The 25997-nt window shown below is 39.8% G+C and overlaps 2 protein-coding genes across 13 annotated transcripts; one reads left to right on the forward strand and one right to left on the reverse strand.

The window, feature by feature from the left end:
• The first annotated feature begins 548 nt into the window (after window positions 1-548).
• LOC105561486 (probable serine/threonine-protein kinase DDB_G0282963) lies at window positions 549-8755 on the forward strand. 4 transcript variants are annotated; one of them, XM_012011500.1, is made up of 5 exons: window positions 1221-1292; window positions 2489-2606; window positions 4577-4960; window positions 5058-5260; window positions 5439-8755. In XM_012011500.1, exons 2-5 carry the CDS (start codon window positions 2494-2496, stop codon window positions 8003-8005), a joined length of 3267 nt encoding a protein of 1088 aa, XP_011866890.1. In that variant the 5' UTR covers window positions 1221-1292; window positions 2489-2493; the 3' UTR covers window positions 8006-8755. The 4 variants fall into 4 exon arrangements, with proteins under 4 accessions (XP_011866889.1, XP_011866890.1, XP_011866891.1 ...); XM_012011501.1 differs by lacking the exon at window positions 1221-1292 and adding an exon at window positions 1564-1721; XM_012011502.1 differs by lacking the exon at window positions 1221-1292 and adding an exon at window positions 2396-2418.
• A 12-nt stretch (window positions 8756-8767) lies between these two features.
• LOC105561487 (sodium-independent sulfate anion transporter-like) lies at window positions 8768-14371 on the reverse strand. 9 transcript variants are annotated; one of them, XM_012011506.1, is made up of 10 exons: window positions 14026-14371; window positions 13595-13771; window positions 12848-13044; window positions 12631-12785; window positions 11209-11897; window positions 10686-10847; window positions 10385-10525; window positions 9887-10032; window positions 9632-9784; window positions 8768-9496 (listed from the first exon to the last, which is right to left on the reverse strand). In XM_012011506.1, exons 3-10 carry the CDS (start codon window positions 12980-12982, stop codon window positions 9272-9274), a joined length of 1806 nt encoding a protein of 601 aa, XP_011866896.1. In that variant the 5' UTR covers window positions 12983-13044; window positions 13595-13771; window positions 14026-14371; the 3' UTR covers window positions 8768-9271. The 9 variants fall into 9 exon arrangements, with proteins under 9 accessions (XP_011866896.1, XP_011866894.1, XP_011866901.1 ...); XM_012011504.1 differs by lacking the exon at window positions 13595-13771 and adding an exon at window positions 13814-13945; XM_012011511.1 differs by lacking the exon at window positions 13595-13771 and having other exon boundaries at window positions 11209-11521; window positions 11600-11897; window positions 13814-14371.
• Window positions 14372-25997: the final 11626 nt, after the last annotated feature.

Consider the following 25997-nt stretch of genomic DNA (forward strand, 5'->3'; position numbering starts at 1 on the left):
TATATAACGTCGTAAGAATAATCGACTGCAATTGGTCAATTCCGTTAAGGCCTGTGTCCACGATGCTAGGACTGGTCCAAGTTCTAGTTTCGAGAAATGTGTAGTCAATCAACTTGCAGCTTTTCCGTAAGAGATGCAAGTTGATTGGCTACACATTTTTCAAAACTAGAACTTTGACACAGTTTTAGTTTCGAGACATGCGTAGCCAATCAGCTTGCAGCTATTCCATAAAAGCTGCATGTTGATTGGCTGCGTATTTCTCGAAACTAGAACTTTGACACAGTTCTTGGATCGTGGACACAAAGCTTTAAACCCAATGTCCACGATGCTAGAACTTGGTCCAAGTTCTAGTTTCGAGAAATCTGTAGTAAATCTGTAGTCAACGTGCAGCTATTCCATAAAAGCTGCAAGTTGATTGGCTATACGTTTCTCGAAACTAGAACTTGGACCAAGTTTCGAGAAATGTGTAGCCAATCAATTTGCAGCTTTTATGGATATCTGCAAGTTGATTGGCTACACATTTCTCGGAACTAGAACTTAGATCAAGTCCTAGCATCGTGGACACAGGCTTTAAGACATGGGCCAAGTTCTAGCATTGTGGGCACAGGCCTTTATAACTGAACTGATTGCACCAGTTCGGAGTTTATCTCTCTCCCATCACATTAGAAGGTAAAAGATAAACTCTGAACCGGAGCAGCTGGTTCAGCTATAAAGAATAGACCTATATTGTAGGCTTGTTGTGTTGCTTGAAATCCCCCAAAATTCCTGCACTTTAAAAAGAGATAAATATACATCGGGTGTTGGAGAGAAAGAAAACGAAGATTCCAAGTGCGACGAGTGCGAGCAACACGAACAAACCTAACGTTAAACGACGTTGGTGAAAGTCGGGGTAAAAGGAACAGACCCTAGGGTGCAAGATAGGAAATTTCTCGAGACTCGAGAACCCTCTAGCCCACGGCCAATCAACGCGCTCGAGAGATTTCTCGCGCGACCAACGAGACGGCGTCCCGTCGACACCGTCGCGCCAATGCGAGCTTCGCGACGCGACGGGAGAAAACGCTACGAGGGACCTTCCCTCCCCGGCAGCAGCCAATCCGCGCAGTTGGCAAATAGCGAGGCGACTAGCGGTGGAATTTTTGAAATTTTCCTCCGGCAATTCTGTTTATGGCGTCCGTGTCGGCTGTGTCGCTATCAGGGCAGGCGCCCGATACCTTCCGAATCTTCTGGACGCTACTGTTCTACTACTGCAACTCCACGTTGATTCGCATCGGCGAATACTGCAAGCTGGCAAGGTAACAGAGGGATACCCGTTGTTGCAGCCGCCGAACGACTTTGGCCCGTGATTTCGGTGCCCTCGGCATACCGGTTTTGTGTATAACGTAATTCTGCCGTTTCAAAAACACGCGAGCTCCCCGGGGGCAAGCCTGTATGCGTCGAACCATAACATTTACCTCGCTGTTTATGTTTACGCCCAAGGGAATCCGACACGCGGGTTAAGAAGCCGATCGCGCTGAGAACTACGTAAAAAGTGGGTCAGTGTGAGGGCTCGGGCAGGAGGCTTCTCGTGGAATTGGCTCGCGCTCGAACCCCCTCGGCGGAGATCCAGCGGCTGGTTCCACTCGGATTTCTCGCTGTTTACTCTGTCCCGGCGACACTAACAAAATATTTCGTGATCCTTGGGACGAGTCGTTCCTTCCTTCCGATCCTCGTGGAACACGTGTGTATGTATATACGGCCAAGTTGTAATAAACGCCACATGTAGTAGAGTCGGATTTCATCCCCAACGCCGTTCTCAAGATTCTGGGTTATTACACGAGCCTCTGGGAAACTTATGGGTCAATTGGGGCTACGGTCCGCTTGAAGACGCTCCAAGGCATTTTTCTTCCTCCTTTTTCATAAAGAGAACAGAAGAAGGGACGCTAGGGCGTCATTTGTAGTGTCAAGTGGATCGCAGCTTGGATGGTCAGAAATTCGTATATTAACTGCCGCGATTGAAAACTGATGCACATGGGCAAGTGACAACCTTTGTCAGGTTGCCCGAGCTCAGCGGAAAAAGCCGCTTTGCAACTCTGGGTCAATTCTGTATCTTGCAATCTAGTGAAAGTGCTAAGAGTGAGCGGCTTTGGCTCTTTTTTTTTTTAGGGAGCGGTTGGAAAGAGACAAAGCTACTCACCTTCAGCACTTTCACCATAGTGCACAAGATACAGACTTGGCCTCCTTGTGAAAATTTGGGAATCTAATTGGCGTACGCTCTTAGTTGTAGCAGAATCTAAGAGCGTACTCTGATGAAATTTACAAATTTTACAGCCGTTTTGCGAAGCAGCTGAACGCAGCCGTTGTTTACGAGTTGTTGATAACCCGGGATACCCTTTGGGACGCGAGTAAACCGCTGAGGGGTGTGAGAGCATCTCAGCTCGAGTATGAATTTAAGTATCGCTGTGCCATACCCCCATTGACACTCCAGTCTTATGAATGTATTTGTGATTAGGTATAATGGATTACGCTGTTGAAAGTTTAGAAAAGACTTCCGACGTAGAGCGGAAGGCAATGCTCAACAAGCTGCATAATATGCAATGGCTGAAAAATACGTCTCATTCGGCGAATCCGTATGTTTTAACCCTTATTTCTTTGTCTTTAGTATATTATTCTCTCTGTGCTGTCCATTAAACGTTGTTCTGCTCCTACGTGAAGAGGCTCCGCTTTTCTATCTCGCGGATCGTCTTGCCTCCCGGCGAGATTTGACTTTTACAAACGTCTCTCGCGCAACATTAGCGTCTACCGCAGTCGCGATGTCGTTAACAGTCTTGTACGACGTAGGAGACAAAGTGAATCCTGCCTCGTGCGACAATGTATAAGCAGCATTGGGAAAGATACTTTACAAAAGTATCTAGTTACACAGTTTTTGTTCGCTGAAAATGTAACTGGTTACAGTTATAAATTACCAATATCAGACTACGGATTGAGATTGAGATTAAGATTGAAATTTGACCAATTGGAATAAACGTTACTAAACCTGAAATTAGTAAACTTTACTATGGTTGGTCAAATTTCAATCTAATCCCAATCTCAGTCCGTAGTCTGATACGGGCCTTAGGGCCATCGCACACAAAATTGCATAGCTGCTATGCACAGCATAAAAACCGTCTAAAGGCCTGTGTCCACGATGCTAGAATTTGGTCCAAGTTCTAGCATCGTGGACCCAGGCCTTGAGGGTCATCGCACACAAAATTGCGTAGCTGCATATGCATAGTATAAGAACCGTCTAAACCAACAAGCATCATGCATTGAATCATCATAGTGATTTACATAACATGCTCATTGGTCTAGATGTTCTTATGCTGTGCATATGCAGCTACGCAATTTTAGGTGCGTTGGCCCTGAAGTTTAGACGATTCTTATGCTATGCATATGCAGCTATGCAAGTTTGTGTGCGATGGCCTTTACAGTTACAGTTACTCAGAAAGTGACGAATCGTTGCTTTGCAGTTACTTTCTTGCGATGAAAATGAAAATGTCAAATCTGCATATGAATTGTAAAATGTCGACACAAGGCGTTTGTGCGCAAATGCAAGGCCTAATGTGATCTGTGGAGGTTTCAAATATATACAAAGTAACTATTAATGTAACTGAGTCAAGTTACAGTTGCAGATGGAGAGAAACGTAACGAAGAAAGGTAACGAAGTTAAATTACAGTTACCAAAAAAAGTAACTGTCACTGTAGCTTCGTTACAAGTAACAAATTACTTCTCAACCCTGTGTATAAGTATATAATCACTTGAAGTGCACCTGAGTAGAACTGTCTTGTGTTCTTAAGACAATGTTTTACGTTTTGAATCTCTGTCTTAAAGTAAGGGCCTGAAAAGAATGGCTGTCTGAGGCCGGTATTCATAGTCGATTCTTATTTCAATATCATCTTGAGTGTTGTCTTAAGAGGCTAATACGGCTCTGTGATTGGTTCAAAACACATTAAGAGTATACTTAAGATTATCTTAAATATAAGAACGGACTATGAATACCGGCCTTATACTCTTAAGACTATGTTTTGTGTTTTAAGCCTTTGTCTTCTTGAATTAACGCACAATAACTGCCTTATGTCTTAAGAGTACAAGACAGCCAATCTGCTCAGGCCCTAACGCACATTGTCTTGTGACTTGAGAATACAAGACAGCCATTCTGCCCAAGCCCTATATTACAGGACTTTATTTTATATGAGTTATGGAGCTTAAACTTAGTTATAGCATATTTATACACACCTGTTGCGCGCGTGCAGGATATTTCAGAACGTTTGTAGCTGTAAACATTGGATTGCGACTGTAAAATTGAGGAATCCTGATGAATCAAGCTTACAATCTTGTCTCTGCGATTAAATCTCTATTTATCTCATTGAACTTTCAATATACGACCTGCCGTTCTGAAATAATCTGTGCACATTTATAGTTTGACACTAATATGTGAATTTTTTTGTATAAATTTTTTACTAGCTGGTATGTAAAAGGACGGACTAAAGGTACATTTGGTAACATTGCAGTCCACGTCTCGCGCCTCGAAATTACTCTCACATTGCCTTTTTATTACAGCGGAAAGATAAGAGCGGTTGTCTATAAGCAAGTACAAGAGCAGGATGAGGATAAGATAATAGAGCATGACGTTGCGGTGATGACAGAAACCGTGAAGACACTTCTGGCTGGAGAACCTGTTAAATGTTCCTCGACGGACGATACAGGCGAGAGGTACTTGCGTGATGACGCGATGCCGGAGAATGAGAATATTTGGAGCAAAAATGTAGATGCGGCTAATCTGTTCCCGAATGCTGATAAACTGGCTGATCAAAAGAACGAAGAGGACATGCTGAGTATCGTGGAAAGTATTGTAACGGCAAAGCTGGACGCCAAGTTTTGTATGAGCCAAGAGCACAAGAATCAAACGAGTACATCAGAGAACAATACTGAGGACGTTGTTCAGTGAGTAACGAACAAGTTTTTATTTATTACGTTAATATCTAAACGTGTACCTTAGTATCTTATTTCGTTACAATATTGTATACTTTTAATAAATTAGAAACTCGGTACATGCGAGTCTTTCTGACTCACAAAAAACTGTTGGAGGCGTGAAAGAGCTGAAATTACTAACACGCTCTGATGGTAATAATAATAATTCCACGTCAACACCGTGTGTGCCGAAGGTGAACGATAAACAAAAGTCAACCTGCAAAATGACCAATATAGAAAGTAACAAAGCTTCAACGGAAGCAAAGGATAAAGGTAAATATGCGAGATACGTATATGCTTTATTTATGACGATTTGTATCATATATGTACATTTTATCTATGATGATGACGATTTGTATCATATATGTACATGTTTTATATAATTATATAATGTGATATAATATTTGCTTTTAATAGATATGTATATTTACGATTTACACTATTATTTTAGATGCGCCTGTAAAAATGAGTAATGTAACAAAAATCGGTAGTAAGGCTGGCAGTAGTACAAATTTAACTAAAGACAACGAAAAGTCTTCCAGTCCTAATAACGATCCCAAGAAGACGGTTTCGTCGAAATCACTGAGCACCGTTGATAAAACTGGAAAAGAATACTTTAATAATAAACAAAATAATACAAAAGCTGGCATGAAAAAACAAGAATTTGTAAAACAACGTAATGTTTCGAGAAACGGAATGGAAAAGGAGATGAAAAGTGCTGTTGTGAAGCCAAACTTGGCGAAGACAGCCGTTGAGACGGCTGATACAGCATATCTAGGTAAAAGTTTATATAAAGATAAAGCGTTACAGAAGCAGCAACAAGCAACGCCGAAACACTTGGCGTCGAAATCAAAGAGTCAAGAGTCTATTAAGAGGAATGCATCCACGCTTAACATCTCTGATGATAAAAATAAAACGGAGAAAGCGACACATATGCCCGAAAACGTCGATTCGCCACTGAATGGGTCTGAAAGGAAAACTGACAAGATTGTTGACGAGAAAAATGTTCAAAGCGATCAAAAAGTGAATCGTGGAGTTGATTTTAAAAAAAATGCTACATTTGTCGCGCAGTATAGAAATTCGACGTTCTCGAGGCCGATGCAACATAATCCGAGAACGGGACTACCTCCGTATGGAAGGAGTCTGTACGGGTACAATAATCCAAGGTTTGACAGGTATCGCAATGGCAATGCTGAACGTAGAGTTACAAAGAAAGAGCACGCACCTACTAATACATTGATCAAGTCAAATACGGGAATTGAAAAACTTGACACAAGAAATGTGGAGAATTGTGCGAAGCAGAAAAATGAAACTATTCAACCGACAAGCGAAGTCGATACATCAGCGTTTAATGATGGAAAGAATATAAATCCTGTAAAAGTGGAGACGCATTTGGTACAAAGTAAGGAAAATACGAATTTAAGCGTTGATCATCCGGAACAAGAACCTATAATGTCAGAACAGTGTCGCGTAGAAACGAATGACTTCTCGAAAGTCTATATTGATCAGCAACACAAAGATACAAATTATGAAGACACTGATCTGTTTACACCCTCGTCCAATTTACCCATTGATGAGTGCGCAACAAGCTCGCAAGTCAATGTGACAAGTCAGTATTCATCGGAGCTGGAAAATATTCATTGCACGAGTGCTGTAAACCAATTGGAGAGCAGTCAAGCTACTTGGAATCCATCGTCTGACAATGCTGCGCAAAAAGATGTGTCGGTTATGAGTTTACAACAGTCTGTTCAAAGCATTCATTTCAATACGCAGCATACTTTTACCCAAGCGGGAAACTCAGCGAGGCATACGTCGCCGTGGGAGCCGAGTAACGGCAAGTTTTACGATCAACACTTTTCGGTTAGCGACGCGATGCGGCTGTCGCAGATCCCGAATACTTTCAACGCGCCGCCCTACGAATGCAACGCGCCAATGTCGAGCGATAGCAGCCACGTCGCCGCCACGTCTACGCTGGAAACTATGAGTAATAGAGAAAATTCGAATATGCTCTACAGATACGGATCGGGCGTACAACAGAGGCCTGTCATGGCTTCAGATTTTCTCGGTCATTCCATATCGTGTCAGGCTAATCAGGCTAATCAGGCTAATCAGGCTAGGTGGAGTTCCTCGGTACAAGAGCCATCTGGCTATCACGTCGAGCATCCGTACATCGCAGCGCAGCCTGCGATGATGCACGTTTACAATCCCGCAGTTTTCGGGCCTGACGATTTCAACAATATGCATACGACGGATTACATGTCGCATCCGATACTTTACGCGCCGTCTCCATACATGCAAACGTGGAACTCGCAGTTACAGTATCCGATGCCGGTTGTGTATAATTCTGCGTGCACGAATTATACTACGTTTTCTCAGCCGAACAATTTCAACAATTCCATGCATGACCAGCAGCACAGACACAATTCTTATATGCAAATGAATAATTATATTAGGGATACGTATAATGATACGAATACCTGCGCTGCACCAGCGAGAAACACCACCGATAACGTTCCGATAAAATCCAATTATTACAAGAGGTATCAAGACAATTGTCGAACTTACGAGGTTCCTCAATACGCACCACCAGTTTCATATTCAAGATCGCAACAAGGTATGAACGTCATGCCTGCGACAGGTGTAAGTCAGTACAACGCACCGTATTATCCGACAGGTCAGAAACATTATAAGCAAAACGTGACGAATTACATGAAAAATCCGAAGAGTCAGATGCAAGATTTCACTTGCGATGACAATGGATCGGAAGACAGCCCCCCAATAATATCTCCGACGGAGTTCGTAACGAGCAATATAAATCTTTCGAATAAGACTGATCAGTTTGCGACACGTGTGTTTAAACCTGAGTATAAAATGCGACCGAACACGGGATATCGCCCGCCACCCTTCTTACCAAGATACAACAACGATTTTCGCAGAAATACTTTCCAGGAATTCCCGAAGGAATATACGTATCCCACCGGTGTCGGTCGCGGTGCGTACAAAGCTAAAAGAACATAAAAATTCTATGTGTAAACCGAGAGTTGGAGCTATGATATAAAATACGGGTACGTTCATGCAAGAAACTTGTTTTTAAAATATTCTACCTCTTATAAATGATGAAATTTATCTCACTAAGAAGATCAATAGTAAAGTTGTTTGAATTGTTCGAAAAAACTATCTGTAACAAAGCTAGCTATATTTACTCTGAGCTATTATAAATCATTTGCTATCTTCTTTTCTATTTTTGATACGTCTCGAAAGAATATTACGTTTTTTTTACATAACTCTTAGTTATAGCTTTAAGATAGAAAATTCCTATTGTACTACTGATGCTGAGAAAGGTAGATGTACCTATATGTATTAAGTTTAGATTCATATCCTATTGTGATATCAGGTAATCCAAAAATGGTGCTCTCCTTGCATCTAAAGACTCGCTTTAAATCTTTATAGAGCTTAGTATACTATATTCCCTCATAAATAATAAAGCACATAAGTTCTGTTTAAATCTGTAAGTTTTCACAGATGAGTTCAGTTACGAATCGCATGATATGTAACAATTGTTCGAAACATATCCATTGCGAGAAACGTTCAACAGGTATTTAGCATGTAAGATTCTCTTATGTTTGATTTCTTATAATTTTAAGATAAACTGTTTCAGAAAGATATATTCTACACGTGCTTTATTTTTCTAGCTTATTTTTGTGTTTAAACTATACTATTGTTAATAAAGATAATATAGTTTATTTTTCTGGACTGGTTTTATGAAATAAATACAATAAATTTTGATAATTCTATAATACATTTGTTAATTTACGTCACATGGTCAATCCCTTAATAAATCTCTATTTGTTTTAAGTTACTTTCAGAGCATACAAATTCCAAGTTCATCAAGATGAGGCATCTAACAAAGAATATGCAATCAAATGTTTATAAAAATATTTAACCAGATACGTTTTATATTTATTTTCAGATAATAGTTAAAAATAACAAACATATTTTAAACATTTATTTGTTGTGCCTTTTAACTTTAGTATTAACAATATAATTTATTATATATGTGTTTATAGATGTATATTATAATTGTCCTATGTTTCGCGTAATAACAGAAATGACAGACATTTCAAGACGAAAATTCTAATATCCTAGCATCTTTTGTGTGAATTTGGTAACAACACTAGTATAGAAACAGTCACACGTAAAATATATATAATACAAACTTATTTAATTAATACATTTCATTTTTTACGCGCGCACGTTTATAAAATACTTAAGGTATACCGTATATCACAGCCATGTAGAGGTCCGTTCATTCGTTTTAGAGACGATCGTGTCATCCCGCGTCGTGCCTCTGGATTCCCCTAAAATTGCGATTAGATCGATTTCGTTTCTCGCCATCAAGACTTGCTTGTCGGATAGCGATTGTATACTCGTTAAAATATCAGGATTCGGTCGCAGCATTATTAATTGACAATTGTTTTTCCTGAAGTCCTCTACCGTCATATTAATACTCTAAAAGTAACATCAATATATTAATATCTTGAAAACGGTATATTTATCGATAATTTTTTTAATGCTATTTATGTCATGTTAGCCAAATTCCAAAAATTTTGTATTAATGTGTAGATAAATCGGCGGTTTCGAAACCTGTGCGGCAGTGAAGTCTATTTTGTCAATATGTTCACAATCCAACACGACATTCATGCCGGGATTTTTCGTCAGATACGCCCTCAAGTGATCCACCGCGGGGAACAAAATTCCAGCGGTAGGCCGGACTAAAAAGTAATCGATTGTCGAGATCTGCGAAGAGAGGATTTTCATTTCTTTATAATTTCCGACATGAAGAATGACTTCTCAAGAGTAAGGATATCCAAGTCCGAAAATTCAGTTTCGTTTCCTTACATTTCTACGTTCGATATTTATCGTCGGCCGTGCATTGAGGTAAATCAATACTGCCAGGTCGAATATCGTACCTATCAAAATACCCATCTCGACTCCGACGAATAAACAAGCGAGGAACGTGATAAACGCCGGTATTAGGTCACGTTCTATAAATAAAGTAATTATCTTAATTGTGTCATTATGACACCAAAGCAATAAAAGAATATTAGAATGCCAGATTTTATCTAACAATAATCATTTTTGTGTATTACGTCCAGATTGGCCGCGATATATGTATTGATAAATACCGCAATCGATAATATAAACAGTTGTACATACTTCAAAAAATCTCTCTCTCTCTCTCTCTCTCTCTCTCTCTCTCTCTCTCTCTCTCTCTCTCTCTCACGGGAAATAACTTTTAACCACTTAAATTCAGAAAATCTCGAAGATCTTTAAAAAGTCTTTCAGACATGCATCTTGTCTAGAGCTATGGATTAATTATTTTGAATATATGCTCACTGCTGCACCTCCAGATTGGAAGTACCATACCAATTTCTACCATGAATATCACCGCGCTAATTATGACAGCGCTCAGTGTCGCCTTCGGGATGTAATAAAAGTACGGAGTCAGCAAACTTAGCGAAAGTATGACTAGAATACCTGAAATTATTTATTGCCATTAAAATTCTTTTTCTCTTTTAAGAGAAGTTGAGTAGAAAATAATATTGATACAGAGCATCTTTTCTTCATCAGTGATTAGATGAAATAAGTCTTCAGATTCGAATGCGTAAATGCCATTTAATTAACCAATGAAATTCACCCGTGTAGATGCCACCTAGAGGTGTCCTGACGCCGGAAGCGTTATTCACTGCGCTTCTCGAGAAGGATCCTGTAACGGGCATCGACTGAAAGAACGAGCCGACCACGTTACACAGTCCGAGGGTCAGCATTTCCTGCGTGGCGTCCAACGGCATGCCGTGCGCTTTAAATGACGAAAAAGCTATTCAGGACAATTTTTATATAATAACTCGCTAGGATACCATGCGTCCGACGTTCGTTGTTAACATTTTGCCGACCGACCAAGAACAATCTACCCGGTTCCATCGCTGAGCGAAAATTAATAGAGGGATTGCGCCACGTCTTCTACGACTTTTAATTAGTTTGTAAAAGCAGCACCAAATAAAACTATTAGAAAGGAGACGATACGGGCCATAAAAAGTGTGCGGTTCCGCAATGCTTAGGACGTAACTCGTGGGGTTGGCAAAGTGTTAAGACCCGAACAGGTCAGCGTGAAAATCCGAAACGCAAAGAAGTAAAATTATGTATTAAAAAGCGGTTTGTACAAAAAGCCTTTGCGATGGCGACGTTTCCGATAATAGAGATGAGCGGTATGACCAAGAGGCCAAACTTGAGGTTCTTCGTCATATCGATGAAAGTCTCAGTCTGGTTGCCGACCGTTCTCGAAAACGAGGGTGGTTCGACGGTCGGGAGGCCAGCGTTGATGTGACCCGTGAGAACGTACGGCGCCCCGCCGCGCGTTTCGAAGATGTAAGACGCAACCGCGCAGAGGACGACCACGAGGGCGTTCCTAGCCGTGCCGATCGTCCAGAGGAACCTTCTCAGCTTGGTATCGGCGACCTCTCTGTCTTTCAAGTACTGCAAAAGAAAAGAAGGATAAACCGACGCGATCAATCGCAGCCGGTTTCTGCCCCGAATACAGTTCAACCGGTGCACCTTCAGGAACAGTAAAGTCAGGATGCAGCAGCATGATAAAATCAAATCCGGTATTTTTGTGTCGGCGATGTGGCGCACCAATTCCATCCAAATCTCGACGAAGCTCTCGCCGTGGATATTCAGGCCCAGCAGATTCTTTATCTGACTGCAAGCGATGACGACGCTCGCGGCTGACGTGAACCCGGACACCACCGGTATCGATATGAATTCGATCAGAAACCCCAAGCGCAGAATGCCGAGTGATATCGTGATGCACCCGGACAAGAAGCAAAGCAAGGCCGCGTACTCGGGAATTCCACTAAAAAGAAAAAAAAAAGATCATCGGAACTTGGAATGTAAGAGCACTTTCATGTTACGCAACCTTGACGCGAACGATATCTGCTCGCGAGGCGGCTTATGACAAAATGGCTTTTAACAATTCAATTATGTTGCAGTTCAAGCGATCTCGCTCAATTAGTATACTCTTTCAGTCACGCGACCGAATGAAACTACAAGCGAGAGCATTCTTATTTCCGTCAATCATGCGCATAAATGGCATATTCAATGCAAGCGAGATTTACTGGTTAAATACAGCTTCCGGTCAATGACCTAGAATTTGTACGCCCACTTTCTAGCCAGTGCTATAAAATTTACGTTCTGCATTAAAAGAAAATTTAGCAAATGACGTTTAAGAATCTGAAAAACTGCACGTCTCTCGAAACACTGAAAGGGATTCTCGTTCTGAATGCAAGAAGCGCGAATTGAATCGATTGGAACACGTGACAAAAAATATATATTTGAGAAACACGTTGTTTTATGAGCATAATACGAATATCTCAGTAGATTTTATGGAACTTTGCCCTGAAGGATTCCTTAAAGGTAAATTTTTATTTGAAAGATAATTCGATTTTGGTCAAAGTGTCACGTGTTCCCTTTCTGCTTTCACTGGTTCAATTGGATAAGTAAGCGTTGAATTTGTCACAAACCTGGAAATTTAAGTGACCAAGCAACTTACTCTGCTATTTTATTATTTACGAGAAGCTTTGACTCACCTTGCGTATGTCCAAGTCAGTAAAGATATAAGCGCCGTCGGACCGATGTTGACTTCTCGACACGTGCCCAAAAAGATATACACGAAACTTCCCGCGAACGCGCTGTAAAGTCCATATTGCGGCTCCAAGCCCGCTAAACCCGCGTAAGCTATCGCCTGTGATCGCGATTATTACGTTTGTTAATAGCAATTGAATAGCGAACGAACGTTTTACGTACTTGAGGTATCAAGGTCAATCCTACGGTGAAGCCTGCAACAAGATCACCCAGTGCATCCGTTAGTTTATACCGCGGTAACCATTTTAAAATGGGAATTCTATCCTTAATCATTCTTTTGAAATTAGCTATGGCCATTGTTATCCACCGACTGTACTAGTGTCCTTTTAAACGTCCCAATAAGAGTCGCCGTAAGAGATCTGGAAAAACGATATAGGTAATATAAATTTAATAATCTTTTACGTAAAGGTTTAACATATCTTAGAAACGTTTTGATTTTCTTTCAGATTCTCTCATCTTTGTTACAAGGGTTACTTACACTTCTACATAAACGCAATAGTAATAATATGTGTACACACTTTTAAGTTCAAAGTCTTAGAAAAATTTGTTAAATTGTTTCTTCATCAAATCTTTCTCGCGTTGAACCATTTCCTCTCCTTTAAATTCATGAAAATAATATTTTTGATTAAAAACTAATCTAGGTTTGTATGTTTAAAGCTTCTTATTGTTTGAATGTTTAAGTCTTATTTTTTACCAATCTTAGATTGTTTGGACGGATCAAATAAATAAAAGTTTAATTTTAAATAAATAAAATTTTACAATACATCGTTACGTTGCGTAAGTAATCCTTGTAACAAAGTATTAAATACGTTTCACATGCTTTACTTGGTTCCGGTAAAAAAATATCCATTTTGCAAATTTGTACGCAAGCGTTAACTGACACATCACCCGACAACAATTAAGACTCACGTAACATCGTGTTTGTCTTCCGCTAAATTATCCCGGCAAATCGCTGCGTTTGTTTATGCTGTATCGTTTTAATGTCTCGTGTACTAATCACACACCGCTTGTAATTCAAACAGAACTCGATCAAACTTCCGGATTAATATCTTACTCCGACTCTTCGCGTACTCACACGAGTATTTACTGTAAGAGTAAAGTAATCAGAAGGCGATATGTATAGCTTGCCTTATTAATTACACAGAAAGAGTAAGAACAAGATCGGCCCCATTTTTTTCGCATTCGATTTTGGTCACAAAGTAGGTACCAAACGGAAGGTCCCGTCAAGATGATCGCAGATATGTCAGTCTCAGAGTGTACCTATTTAACGTTCCAGAGATATCGGGCTCTCACTCTTTGCAAAACACGTTTTTTATGAGATAATTATCACGCACAATTACCATAAAGGAACATGCATAGTTTCTCTTATCAATGGCCACTTTATCGGAAGGGCACACGAAAAGGGTAAATGTTAAGTCTGTCCGTCAAGAGTAAAATCAACGGACATTTTCTTTCCGAGGAATCCGACCGATCGCGAATGCAGCGTGAATTTTTTTTGTTTAATTGAAAATTCTGTCACGCGCTGTACTGCCTCGTTAATTCAGATATTACGATTGCTCTCTGATAGCCGCACCAGTTACTTATACAACCGTTTTTCACACGCTTGTTCGACTGCGCGCACCTCTTCGCCTCTTCGCGGTCCACACGGCGTATTCACGTGTTAACGCATGCGTTTACTCCTTCCTCCTTCGTGTGACATCATCGTCAGAGATCGGCGGGCCTCAGATCGCCAATTTGTTCAACAAATGGGGAGGGGAGGTCTTTTTCATGGTCTTTTCATACCATATCTAACGAGGCTTTTGGATTCTCTGGCAGTAGATCTCAAGGCGACTTTATCGTCCTTTAATCCTGTGCCCTTTAATATAACACGCTCGTTGCTTTCGATAAGAAATACACGCGTATCTGTAATAAGCGTTTATGTACTTCGCAAAGTAATAGCTCTTACAATTGCCGTGCTTTCTCCGAGAAACTAATTTCTAATCTCAAAATTCCATACTTTTGTATCGCCGCGCTGGTGTCCAACTTGTTTTTAATTAAAATAACATAACTACGTAATAATTTTATCATAAAGATATTTGGAATATAAGACAGAGAACGAGAGAATTACTCTTGTATATTCTTTTATATAAATTGTAACGCGTAAATAATTATCCCATGGATGACAGCATGGTATAGTGAGATAAATTGTATTGAAGAATTATTAGATGGGAGTGGAGCCGCGAATGTTAACGTACTGGTCCATTGACACAGTTACATCAGTTTTTATATTCTCAGAAAGACCTTGAAATAATTGACAATCTGTGATCCCACGTACGGATTAATATAAATTCATAATTCTTGTAAAGCGCATGGAGCGCTAAGTTGGAGGTTGTGCATGTGGTCGACGACCTCATCACATAAAAAACGACTATTGTTGTAAATGTTCATGAAGATCTATCTTTAGAACAGGCCAAGCACCATCCAGAACTAATATAGATCCAATGTCGATTGATCGATTGAATGGACAATATACACGGATACAGCAAGACATTTCCGCGAATTTTTTATTGAATATCGACAGCCGGAAAAGAACTCTTTTTCTGACATAAAAAGAAATATGCGAATAGCATTAATTGATACATGCGCGCGCGAGCGCGCGTCTCTGTGTGAGTGTGTGAAGATGGAATGAAGTATTTTTGTACGAAGAATTTCTTGTTGTCTATCGGTTCTAGTTCAAACTTGTCGTTTAAATTCGTGGCGTGTAAATGATGTACTGGAAATGTAATGCACGTAATTCACGAGGACGATGTATGCGTACTTGAACAGATATGGTACGTCAAAATACATTCTGACACATGCAATGCAAGTACGATGCGACGTTTAAGTAATATCTGTTTCTCAGTCTCATCTTTTATATATGAGAATTTGCCCTTTGCTGAAAGAATTTTGCCGTTTCGATTTATTAGATTTTCATTACAGTAGCAGAAAGACTTAAAGAAAAAGTATTTATAATAAGCATTGAATTAAAAATATTATTTGATACGCTATATAAATGCATTAAATGTGCGTATAAGGATTTACAGAGAATATCTACATAAAAATGTAATGTTTAAATAATAATATTTAATATATCTTCATATCGTTTCCGACGTTAGAAATGTACACTTTGTGATTCGCTCTGATTCCCACATCGTAATTTAGTGTCGAGTTTAATAGGTATACCGGAATTGCCCATGGAAACGTCCTTGCCTGTTTCCATTACCAATTATAGCAAATCGGTTTGTTATCTCTAATGTTTCATGTTAACAAAGGTGAAATTTATAATTTATTACAATGCATACAAATGCATATAAATGTGTGTGTATGTGTTTATAATACATACATATTTATGTATGCAGTTATTATGCAAAGTGGATTAAATACACAATGTGGATTACACAATATTGTGTCATGTAAAAATGACAAATTGGTAGAATTTCTTATAAATACATTTAATTTATTATTGGATTTAAAGTAGTACAGAAAGAAACATATACATATAATGGTTTCAGACAAAAGTTGTTCCAATTAATTAATAGAAAAAAATGATATAATAAAAAATGCAGGTTCTCATTTAAAAAATTCAAGATTACCTTCATGTAACTTTCAAAAATCAATAATTCTAATGTTATCAATTTTCACTCACGTAGCACGGAACGCAGCCAAAATTGTGCACTGCGTTACCCGCTTGGAAATGGACGTATAGCACGGACACGCACCAAGTGGAGACTTTATCGGCAGTGCTTGAAAATGGGCGTAGCGGAGTAGTTTCAAAAATGAAACTGAGCGTAAGACGCTGGAAACAGCCTAGCAAAACGGTAACAAGTAAAACGCCGGCGTGGCCGCTCTCAGGTTTCTCTCTGGCAATATACTCACATATGTATAATGTCCAAATTTTATTTAAGTATTTTTGTTTCAATATATTTATACATATAATATGGAAAAATATACATAATTACATACAATACGTAAATATACAATACGTATATCCGTATATCGTATAGATACACATATGAACGTAGATTACTATTTGTCCGACTGTGGGCAAGATTCTAAGTTTTAGTATGTTTTATTATGCATTTATTTTATCTGTATTTCTAATATCAAATTTATTAAAATTGTATTTCTCTTGCAAGAAAAATATGCAAATTGTCCCTAGATTTCGATTGACCTGCTTGCATGGCTAATCGTATGGCCAGAGGCAGTCAAAAGAAAAAGATTCGTAATTTATGGCACTTGATATATCTATCTCATAATTAGTATCATAGAAAACTATTATACATTTATAGACAAACGTATAGCTTGATTAACGTTAACAGTTTAATACAATCACATTCGCTGATTGTCAGTAGCGGAAGTAAAGTTTTACTTCATGTAATTGAATGTCTTACTCCACAGAGTTGAAAAATTACGTAAAGTCGAAGGGAACGACGCTACCGAGCATGAAGAAAGAGAGGAAACGGAGGAAGAAATAAAGGAGTTTAAAAATACTCTTATAACAAATCATTTTTCTCGTCATTGCCACTTTTTTCGCGGTGAGCGCATTATATCGGCTCTCATCCGGTTAGTATTTATCGCCAAGCCTGGCATTTCAACATTTTATTTAATTCTATCGTGAATCAATTCAAAGCGGATTACACAATATCATTATTGTCAATAAAGCGGTTTTAACATCTCTGATGACATTCCGTAAAAGATTCCTATTTTCCTTTTAAGGCATAATTTTTTAACCGCTACGTCCTTTATCTATCAAGGAATCCGGTTTTCCTTATCTTGTATTCCGTATTAATATACTTGTTTCTTCATTGGTCCCACGTGTAGTCGGAGGTAGAGGAAAAGAACTGCGCTTGCCGGTCGCGCGTCATTGCAGCGGAATTTCGGCTGTAAGTATATGTAACGGAACAACTGGCTCCTTAACAGCAGTTTGAAGCGCCATGCACTGTGCGGAAAAAAAACAGAGTGAGATAAACTCTATAACGTTTTATCAAACCCCGATCATCAGACCCGGATCTCTGAACCTTCCCGCGACTTCCTACTTCTTTTCGTAAACAAGAAACTCGCTTGGATTCACGCTTGAGAGTTCTTCACCCTCCCCGCATCTTCATCCATCATCATGTACTTTCATGACTCACCGATGACCATCTTCTTTGCTCGATCGCCACATCCTTCTCTGAATCTTTCCGAAGTTTTAATTTGATACACGCTTCTTCAGGAGTGCCTCGCAATTCGTGTTACGTAAACGTATGATATTTTGAGCAGCTGACGTTGCACATTAGGTTTATTAAATATTTTGATTTAAGAAACGTGCAATGGGCTAGAAACATATTTACACATTTTATCTCGATTGTATCTGCATTTCCTTAAATTCGAAAATTTATAATCATTTAGATTAATATCCATCCTATCGAAGTAGGAGAACTAATATTTACGCTTACGGTTTTCCAGGAGGTTCGTGATTTTCCTGATCGGTCAACGATCCTGTCACATCTGCGAGTAATAATCTCTACTCACCTTTAAGCTACCATAATCGGTTGATTTCGATTAATTGCGGCAGACAATGGACGAGAGATCAAGTTCAAGATCAACGATGTTGCGCGAGAGTCGTCATTAAGAGGAGGAAAGAAGTATCTTCATGCGGTGAGTGACTCCTGAGCCAAGGACTTCGACCTACACCTGACTTTCGCGCTCCACGCGACGACTTTACATCCGGCGGCCTCGCATCCAATCGAATCACTTCCCCTTCCATTTCAAAATTCTGTTTACTGACAATTAAAGTGTCCCAAATTTAGACATCGCCTACAATCGATTTTACTGGTTGCGCAAATTATTCCGTAACGTTTCCAGTGGATTTTTAATATTCCACGTGGAATGTCTTACAATTGGAAATAATTCATAAACAAGGATTCTTGCAATGAGATTTGGCTTCATTGACATATTCAAAATTTATTTCGCCAAATTTCAAAAGACTCAATATGTTAAAAGTCATCTTTCCCAAGAAATTGTGGGACGACTTATACATTTGTATACCGGCATCAGAAGTGGTCGAACTCGAACGGTTAACTGTGTTTCGACCGTAAAATCGCCCACGTGACCGAAATCGGATTCGGAAATTATGTGAATTTCCTTATTACCATGCTTTCGTGAACCTCGCGGCTGCATTTGTGCGCGAGCTGCACGTAAACGTTGCCGAATAATATGTATAGAAACAACAAAAGTACAAATTGATAAAAGTACTCGAAAATATATTCAAAGTCGTAAGACGTACGATTCTTACTTTTCTAAAAATATAGCTTATTCTTAAAAAAATTATTTCGCTTACATAATTTTTGTTTAGAGATGTAAATATCGAAGCTAAATTAAAGCAGCTCGGTAATGTGGACTCTTAAACTATTCTTAGAACAATAACTTAATTCTTTTTAAAATCAAGATACTGTAAGATTTTTCGACGTCTTCGATTGCAACCGCTAAGACAATAATATTAATGTATGTAATATAGCGTTGCAAGCGGATAATGTTTGAAAATTCTTCGAAGAAAGAATCCCAAAGCGACGGTTCTTACTCGGGAATCCCCAAAAAGCGGGCCATACTTCGCAACTAATTTGCGCACCGCTATGCATTTGTTTATTGACGAGTCAACACGACGATGTACCGTTAAAGATTCTCCCATCGGACCACCGAGTAATGTCATCGTGAAGAAAATTTACACGGCAACAAAGTTGAAAAATACATTATAGACGCGAATACATAAATTGTCGACTGAAAAGCAACGGTAATGCCATTTTATTGGAGACTTTAATGCGCTTTTTTCGCGCTAATCAATCAATTTTCTTTCTTCGTCCTTTAGACACTTGGTATCTAACGAGGAATTAAGAAATTTCCGAAAATTCCCGATTTCTCGGGACGCTGTTTCGAAGGTTCGAATTTAGAATGTATCTGTCCTCGGTACACTTATTGTGATCGTACTATAACACGGAAAGAAAGGGGTAGCTGCCGCAGCTGGAAACTGCATGTAGCAACTAAAATTCAGTTGTAAAATATGGACAGCTAACATTTAGTTGTGATAGCTGAATATTTTGCTACTGTGCCTATTGTATTAGGTGCGACAGCAAACCATTTGCTGTGGTTTAGAAGTTTATAGTTATGGCAGCAAAATATTTTTAGCAAACCATGATTCGCTACGATAGCGATAGTTTTCTTTTTCAGTGAGCACTTATTAGATTTTGTGTGTGTGTGTTCCATTTTGTTTATCAAAGCCTTGAGCTTCTTTTGAGTTATCGCATTTTATCGTTGAAATAATTTAAAAGAATTCTACAAGAAAGAGTTATACATAAATCAAAAATTTATGGTGCAATATCGCAATATCCAGAAAATATGTACACGTGCAGAAATAGAGCATTCGCGATATTGTCAGATTTTACACCCTACTCACGCGTGGTTTAAAAATAAAAGACTCTATATAAGAGGAAGAAAACGACAATGTGTTAAAATGTTGAACGAAATTGATGAGCGAACGTTTTCGTCATATTTTTATGCAAGTATTGGCAGTTTAAATCCATTTCCGGAGGGAAAGATTGTTTCTAAAACCAGATAAAAATTATTGCACGCAACAAAAGATACCATAAATAGATAACATAGTTGTTTGTACCTGTTACAATTACAACGTTAGATCATATCTTATAGAAATTGAGAGAAAAAAAACTTGGGGAAAAAAAGAGATTTTGATACGACCCTAAAATTGTTTGTATCAAAATACGGGATTATTTAGACCGTGAGACTTTTTTCTGCGCGCTTAGATCATTTAGAATAAATGATAGGCGAATTGGCTTACAACGAGGCAAGTCCGAAGGTAATTATTACAGAAATAGACGTAGTGGAGCATGGCTCGGAGCGATAATCTGCAGTTGAATGATGAGATAAATCCACCTATTAATCATACCGTTCATTAAACCTGTTCATGTAATCGGTCTATAAATGTCATACAAAACATATCATGATATTACCCATTCGAGCTTTATCGCGAACAGCATTATGAGGAATGTCGATTACGCGTTTTACATAAACAATTAAAATACAATTTCCTTAATCGTCGATTTACTCATTGAAAGTCACGGTACGATTGCGCTCGTCGCCGCCAATATAAATCGGCGTGTGGTACCATTGCGATACCCGAAAATGTTAATGTCTCCTTTAAATTCTTTTGTACAGGTGCCGTTACACTTTGTCCGTTAAATAATCTCGAAGGGAACGTCCGGTCGAAATACCTGCGCCATTGAATAAGTTCGGCGGTAAGAAGTAAAACAAGGACGCGCGTATTATCTCACATTCTCGCCCGACATATGCTCGCAATAACAGAAATTATTAGTTATTACATACACAAAACAAGCATACGCGGGGTTCCGAAACCGAAGGTTGATCTTAAACTTGATCTTAAACGACGACGTCCTTGATCCTCGCCACGTGCGAATGTGCTTGTAGCCCGTTATATTCTGCATATCGCAATGATGATATTTTTAACGTTAATATTGTTACGCGAAAAAGTTGTAACGTTTGGTAGCTGTGTTCCCGTCGCCTATATTAAAAAATTGGCAAAAAAAGAAGGAGCGGTGCCGAATTTCCGGAAGGAACGTATGCAAAGTCAATTCAATCCGTGAGCTATCAACGTACCGTTGTCAGCAGCGATGACGACTTCGATCGCGAAATCCAGTTCTTTTTTCGGCCAAGGATGAGCGTGTCATTAATAATATCGGCATGCATCTGCATACGGACTGGATTTGATAAGGTGACATAAATTCGACGACATATAAATATGAATGGACGTCGTCCCGGAAATACTTTTTCGACCGTGAAGATGTATTGCTGTGTAGGAACGTTCTATTCTGGAAATATTCATTACAAATTATGAATACTTTTTAAATAAGATATCATATCGCATCAGGATGTTAAATCCACAGTATATATTTTATTTGTCAATTGTCTTCTTCAGCTAACGGATTCGATCGTTCCTCAATAAAAGTGTGGGGAAAGGCCAATGTAATTATAGTTATTGAATTTTATAGATATTGTGTTCAGGTTACGGATACTTTGGTTTCGCTACCACTGAACGTCTCATCTTCCGCAGCTTATTCTAATATATCGCCACGTACAAGAAAAAGGATGTCCGACCGGCTGTAAATGTCGAGAGCTTCTCAAGAAAACAATTCGGATTATTAGAAAGAAAAAAGCCATACCGATAATCCTCTCGAAGCGACGGTCGTAAGACACAAGTGCGATGAACAGAATTTTATAGACCGTTAATGATAGTCGACACGAGGCTATGATTCAGTTCCGTCCTTGGATTCGATGGATCGAACGACGAGCCGCACCGAACAAAGGATGCGGGAAGCGGCACGGAGATGATTCCGAGGAGGCGCAGAAAACCCGCGAGCAAGAACAATACGAGGAGAAACGACCTTGCATGATTATCGGTTTCAGCTGTAATCGCGAAGGAAAAGGAAACCGCGCAAGGGCAAAGTGACCGCGAACGTCGAAAAGCAGGATTTGAAGGATTGGGACTCGCGTCTTCGAGATCGACGCTTCGCAATAGCTAAAAAGCTCTATCGCAACGCCGCGCGCCGGTTGACAGTTACAGAGGTAGGTGTGGATTTATGCCGACGTGCGAGTGATACTCCGAACATTTTAGATTGGAATTAAGGATAGAGACTGCGTTGCCGATTCCGTTGGGCGCTATCGGGAAAAAATGCCGGGAATGCTGAATGAATCTTTCAAGCAGGACGCTCCGCTGTGCGCGGAATAAATGAACGGAGCAGCGTCATCCTCTGGAACCGATCAGTGACACTTTTACAGTTGATTCCGCGACCGCTAGAGCCAACCACGGTGTCGCCGTTTCCCTTTGTGTGGGTAGATAGATTTTTTTTCCTTTTCGCAAGATCCGTTACAAGTACGAGACTTTCTTATCTAAATTTTCCAACGGTACTTAAACGGGAAAACGTTTCCTCCCTACTCGTTACAACGACAGCCATCGCGGTATAGACGAATGCGAATGTAATTCAAATAAATCGCGCGAAAGAATTGCGCGTATATTTTGGGGCGATATTTTTCAATGCTTTACAGCACAATGTTACGGAATTAAAAAAGAAACCTGCCTCGAAACGCCTGGCGTTGCACAAAAGTGTGGCGTCTGTCATGGCCCGTTTGCTCTTTGTGCTCCGAAATGAGAAGTTAGGCCAGCGTATTCGCGGCATGCAAATTTAAAAACGTTTGCGTAAATATCGCAAGATGTTATTTTATAACATTGTAACATACATGAAAAGGTAAAAATAAGTAAATTTTATTAGTGTAACATCCATGAAAACATTTGTATTGCCCGAAGATATGTAATATGGCAGTTATTACATAAATAATAATATTAATGTCATTTCAGAAACAAAAGAGAACAACGCAATCTTTTAAATAATGCAAATGTAGATTGTGTAACGTAAGCGAGTAACATGATCGCGTCTGAGAATTCAGAAAACGACACGTTGCATGGGGGACGTTTTATACGCTTTATCAGGATCTCTGGAAATAACATAAAAATAACACGTTCTCTCGCTTTGATCGATCTACTATTTATCTATTGCATTTTTATCTTGAACAGCTTCTCGTTGCGCAGCTATACACATACACGCGAGAGAGCGCATGCTGTACCTGCTGGTTCTTTTGCCGATATCGCGCGGACCCCCGAAATGGCCCTTTTTCGCCCACGGCCCCCTTTAAATTGATCTCCTCTCGAAGATGATCGATATCGTGTTAAATAGCGGTAAACCAGTCACGGGTGTGATAGGCGACACTTTAAATGCGATGAGTTATATTATTGCCACCGTGTATATCCACGGTGTGGTCCTCTCGAAAATACCGATTAGCGGTCCGTTGTCCCCAAAATTTATTACGTCGTTCGGCAACGCCGTCGTTTGCATACCGAGTCATCGAGATGACGAATTAGAGTACCTCGTGAGAATATTTGCAGCTAGAACGCTCGTTTGAAACTTTTATTTATTGACTCACAACTTTGTCATGGATCTTATACCGATTTTTAACTCTCATGTAATTATTTAGTCCTCCCCCTATCACGTAATTTATAAAGGCTCAAACAATTACTAGGCTAGAGCGAGGCCCCAGATAGCATGCATGTTTAAAAAATATCTTTAAGACGGCATTAAGTTGTCTTTTAGACATGTAGAGGAAAGTCATCTATTATGAGATAAGTTTCTAATATGAGATAGCAGGTTTTCAACACTCAAATTCAATCACAAATCTTTTGTCGCAACGATTACGCGATCTACCAGTGAATTTTCCACTAAACAGATTTCGCTCCAAGGGCAATAAATTCGTGGTGGAATCAACGGACGATGCCTACTAATTTAACAGAAACCCCGCTATCCAATATTAAGATCCTATCTCATAATAGGGGACTTTCATCTATATTTATTTGTAGCAAGAAAGAACTGAGAGCATTGACTCGAAAAATGGATAAAGAACGCAGGGTATTGCATAACAGTATTCAAGAATTAAAGGGCAATATTTATAAGTCGTTCTGTAGATTTCGTCCACCGACTCAAAAAGAAACTGAACAGATGAAAGCGCAAGCAACTGTGTTTTGCAATTATTAGAGAAAATTTAATTAATTGTTAACATAAGAATATAGGACTACTTCTTCAACTGTGTATTTTACAATTAGTCTTCGTGTGGAGCCCATTTCATAATTGGGGACTTTCCTCTACGTTTAAAAAGTATCTTAAAGATATCTTCATGACTTGTCAGACATGTATTGCTGTCTGGGGCTTCGTTCAGTTAAAGAAAAATTTGGATAAGATAAACTTCCGAGACTTCGAGTGGGGGCTTTTTGCCTTTTCGTCTTGAAAATTTCTTGTCCGAATTCATTGTTTTTTAACTGAGCGAAACAGCCCTGCTATATCCCAACTTGACACATCAAATTTGTATCTTTTAAATACAGCATAAAAACAAAAGAGATGCACGCTCGATGTATAATTATTTGACAAGTGATAGATTTTTCTAATGAAAGCTCCAGGCTCTCGGAGATTAGAGAGATACAGCCCTCTCGCTCCCTCCGCCGCGGCAATAAATAATCATCGTCCTAATGAATTCGTGCGGCCCATAACTACCGGCCGGTCCGGCCCCGACCCGGAGTCGCGTCTCCCTTCGTCTCTTCGCGGTACCAAGAAACACTTTTCGTATCGCCATGCATCAGTAATGCAGTTACGCTTACGCTTCGCCGCAGGTTGAACAACGTGTCGTTGCTCGAGCGTAAAAACCGAGCCGGAGAATCAACACCGAAATTCGCGGTGCTCCTTTTGCGAAACCGGCGCGGCGGTCGGCGGTTTTCTCAACACCGACGTTAATTACCCTCGCGTTGCGCGCAGTGGTACCACGGGAGAACCTGAATTACGGGGTCCCTGAAAGTAAAAACCCCCTCGCGTCGGTGGTAACGCGCGCGGAAGGACGCGGGAGGGAGAGAAAAGTGCGCGAAGGGAGGCGAAGAGGCTCTTCGTCGATTTATTTATAAGCTGAGGTATATACCCGGGGTACCGAAGCCTTTCAACCACTCGGCTCTGCTCTTCTCTCGGTTTCTTCCTCTCTTTTTTCCCCCCGTCCGTGACACCGACATTCGAAAAACCGCGAGAGAAGCGGAGCGATCTTTATGACGCTTCGTCGTTGCGTGCACGATCGCCGTGGTTTTTTACTTTCTCGTCGATTTCGTCCGATTCCTACGAAGCAAACCTGCCAAACTTGGCAGATGGATTACACTCAGCGCGTTCGATGGAGAGGATAATCGAATGAAGATAAAAAACGGTTGCACCCAAATTGAAATTCGACAAAACGCCTTGCTTCAATATTCGACCATCGCTGTCGCCAGATGTTTTTTCAAAGAATTTTTATCGCCAAATCGTGCATTTATCTTCAATCTTCGCGGAGTAAGAGTTCCTTGGCGAAGTACGGGAATAAATAAACTGCGAGTTATCACCGTTTAACTCGACGGGGATGCGCGAATTGGGCGAATTACAGTTACAAAAGAAAGAATTATATTAAGAGGAACTCGCCCAGTGTGTATACTCAGCTTCGAATGTGTGTGTGCTTAATAACTGTACATCATGTAGAAATATATAAGGCGCGCACGCGAAAATACTCGCGATATTAAAGGTGGCTTGAGATCTCCGTATCTCATAAATCATCGGCCCCTGCCCGTACCTATGTATTCGCATGTCGACAGGATAGTCCATCTTTTAAATACATATGC

This window comes from Vollenhovia emeryi, unplaced genomic scaffold (genome assembly GCF_000949405.1).
Source record: "Vollenhovia emeryi isolate VEMERY1.0 unplaced genomic scaffold, V.emery_V1.0 DF939206.1, whole genome shotgun sequence".
NCBI classification, from domain to species: domain Eukaryota; kingdom Metazoa; phylum Arthropoda; class Insecta; order Hymenoptera; family Formicidae; genus Vollenhovia; species Vollenhovia emeryi.

Bases quoted from the DNA above. Each gene is read 5' to 3' on its own strand.
- LOC105561486 (XM_012011499.1), top strand. From the start codon at position 1,165: ATGGCGTCCGTGTCGGCTGTGTCGCTATCAGGGCAGGCGCCCGATACC. The intron at 4,961-5,057 runs GTGAGTAACGAA...TTAATAAATTAG, and splicing joins AATACTGAGGACGTTGTTCA to AAACTCGGTACATGCGAGTC. The intron at 5,261-5,438 runs GTAAATATGCGA...CTATTATTTTAG, and splicing joins AACGGAAGCAAAGGATAAAG to ATGCGCCTGTAAAAATGAGT.
- LOC105561487 (XM_012011508.1), bottom strand. From the start codon at position 12,982: ATGGCCATAGCTAATTTCAAAAGAATGATTAAGGATAGAATTCCCATT. The intron at 12,786-12,847 runs GTACGTAAAACG...TCGCGATCACAG, and splicing joins GATTGACCTTGATACCTCAA to GCGATAGCTTACGCGGGTTT. The intron at 10,848-11,208 runs GTACAAACCGCT...CGTCATTTAAAG, and splicing joins CGCCATCGCAAAGGCTTTTT to CGCACGGCATGCCGTTGGAC.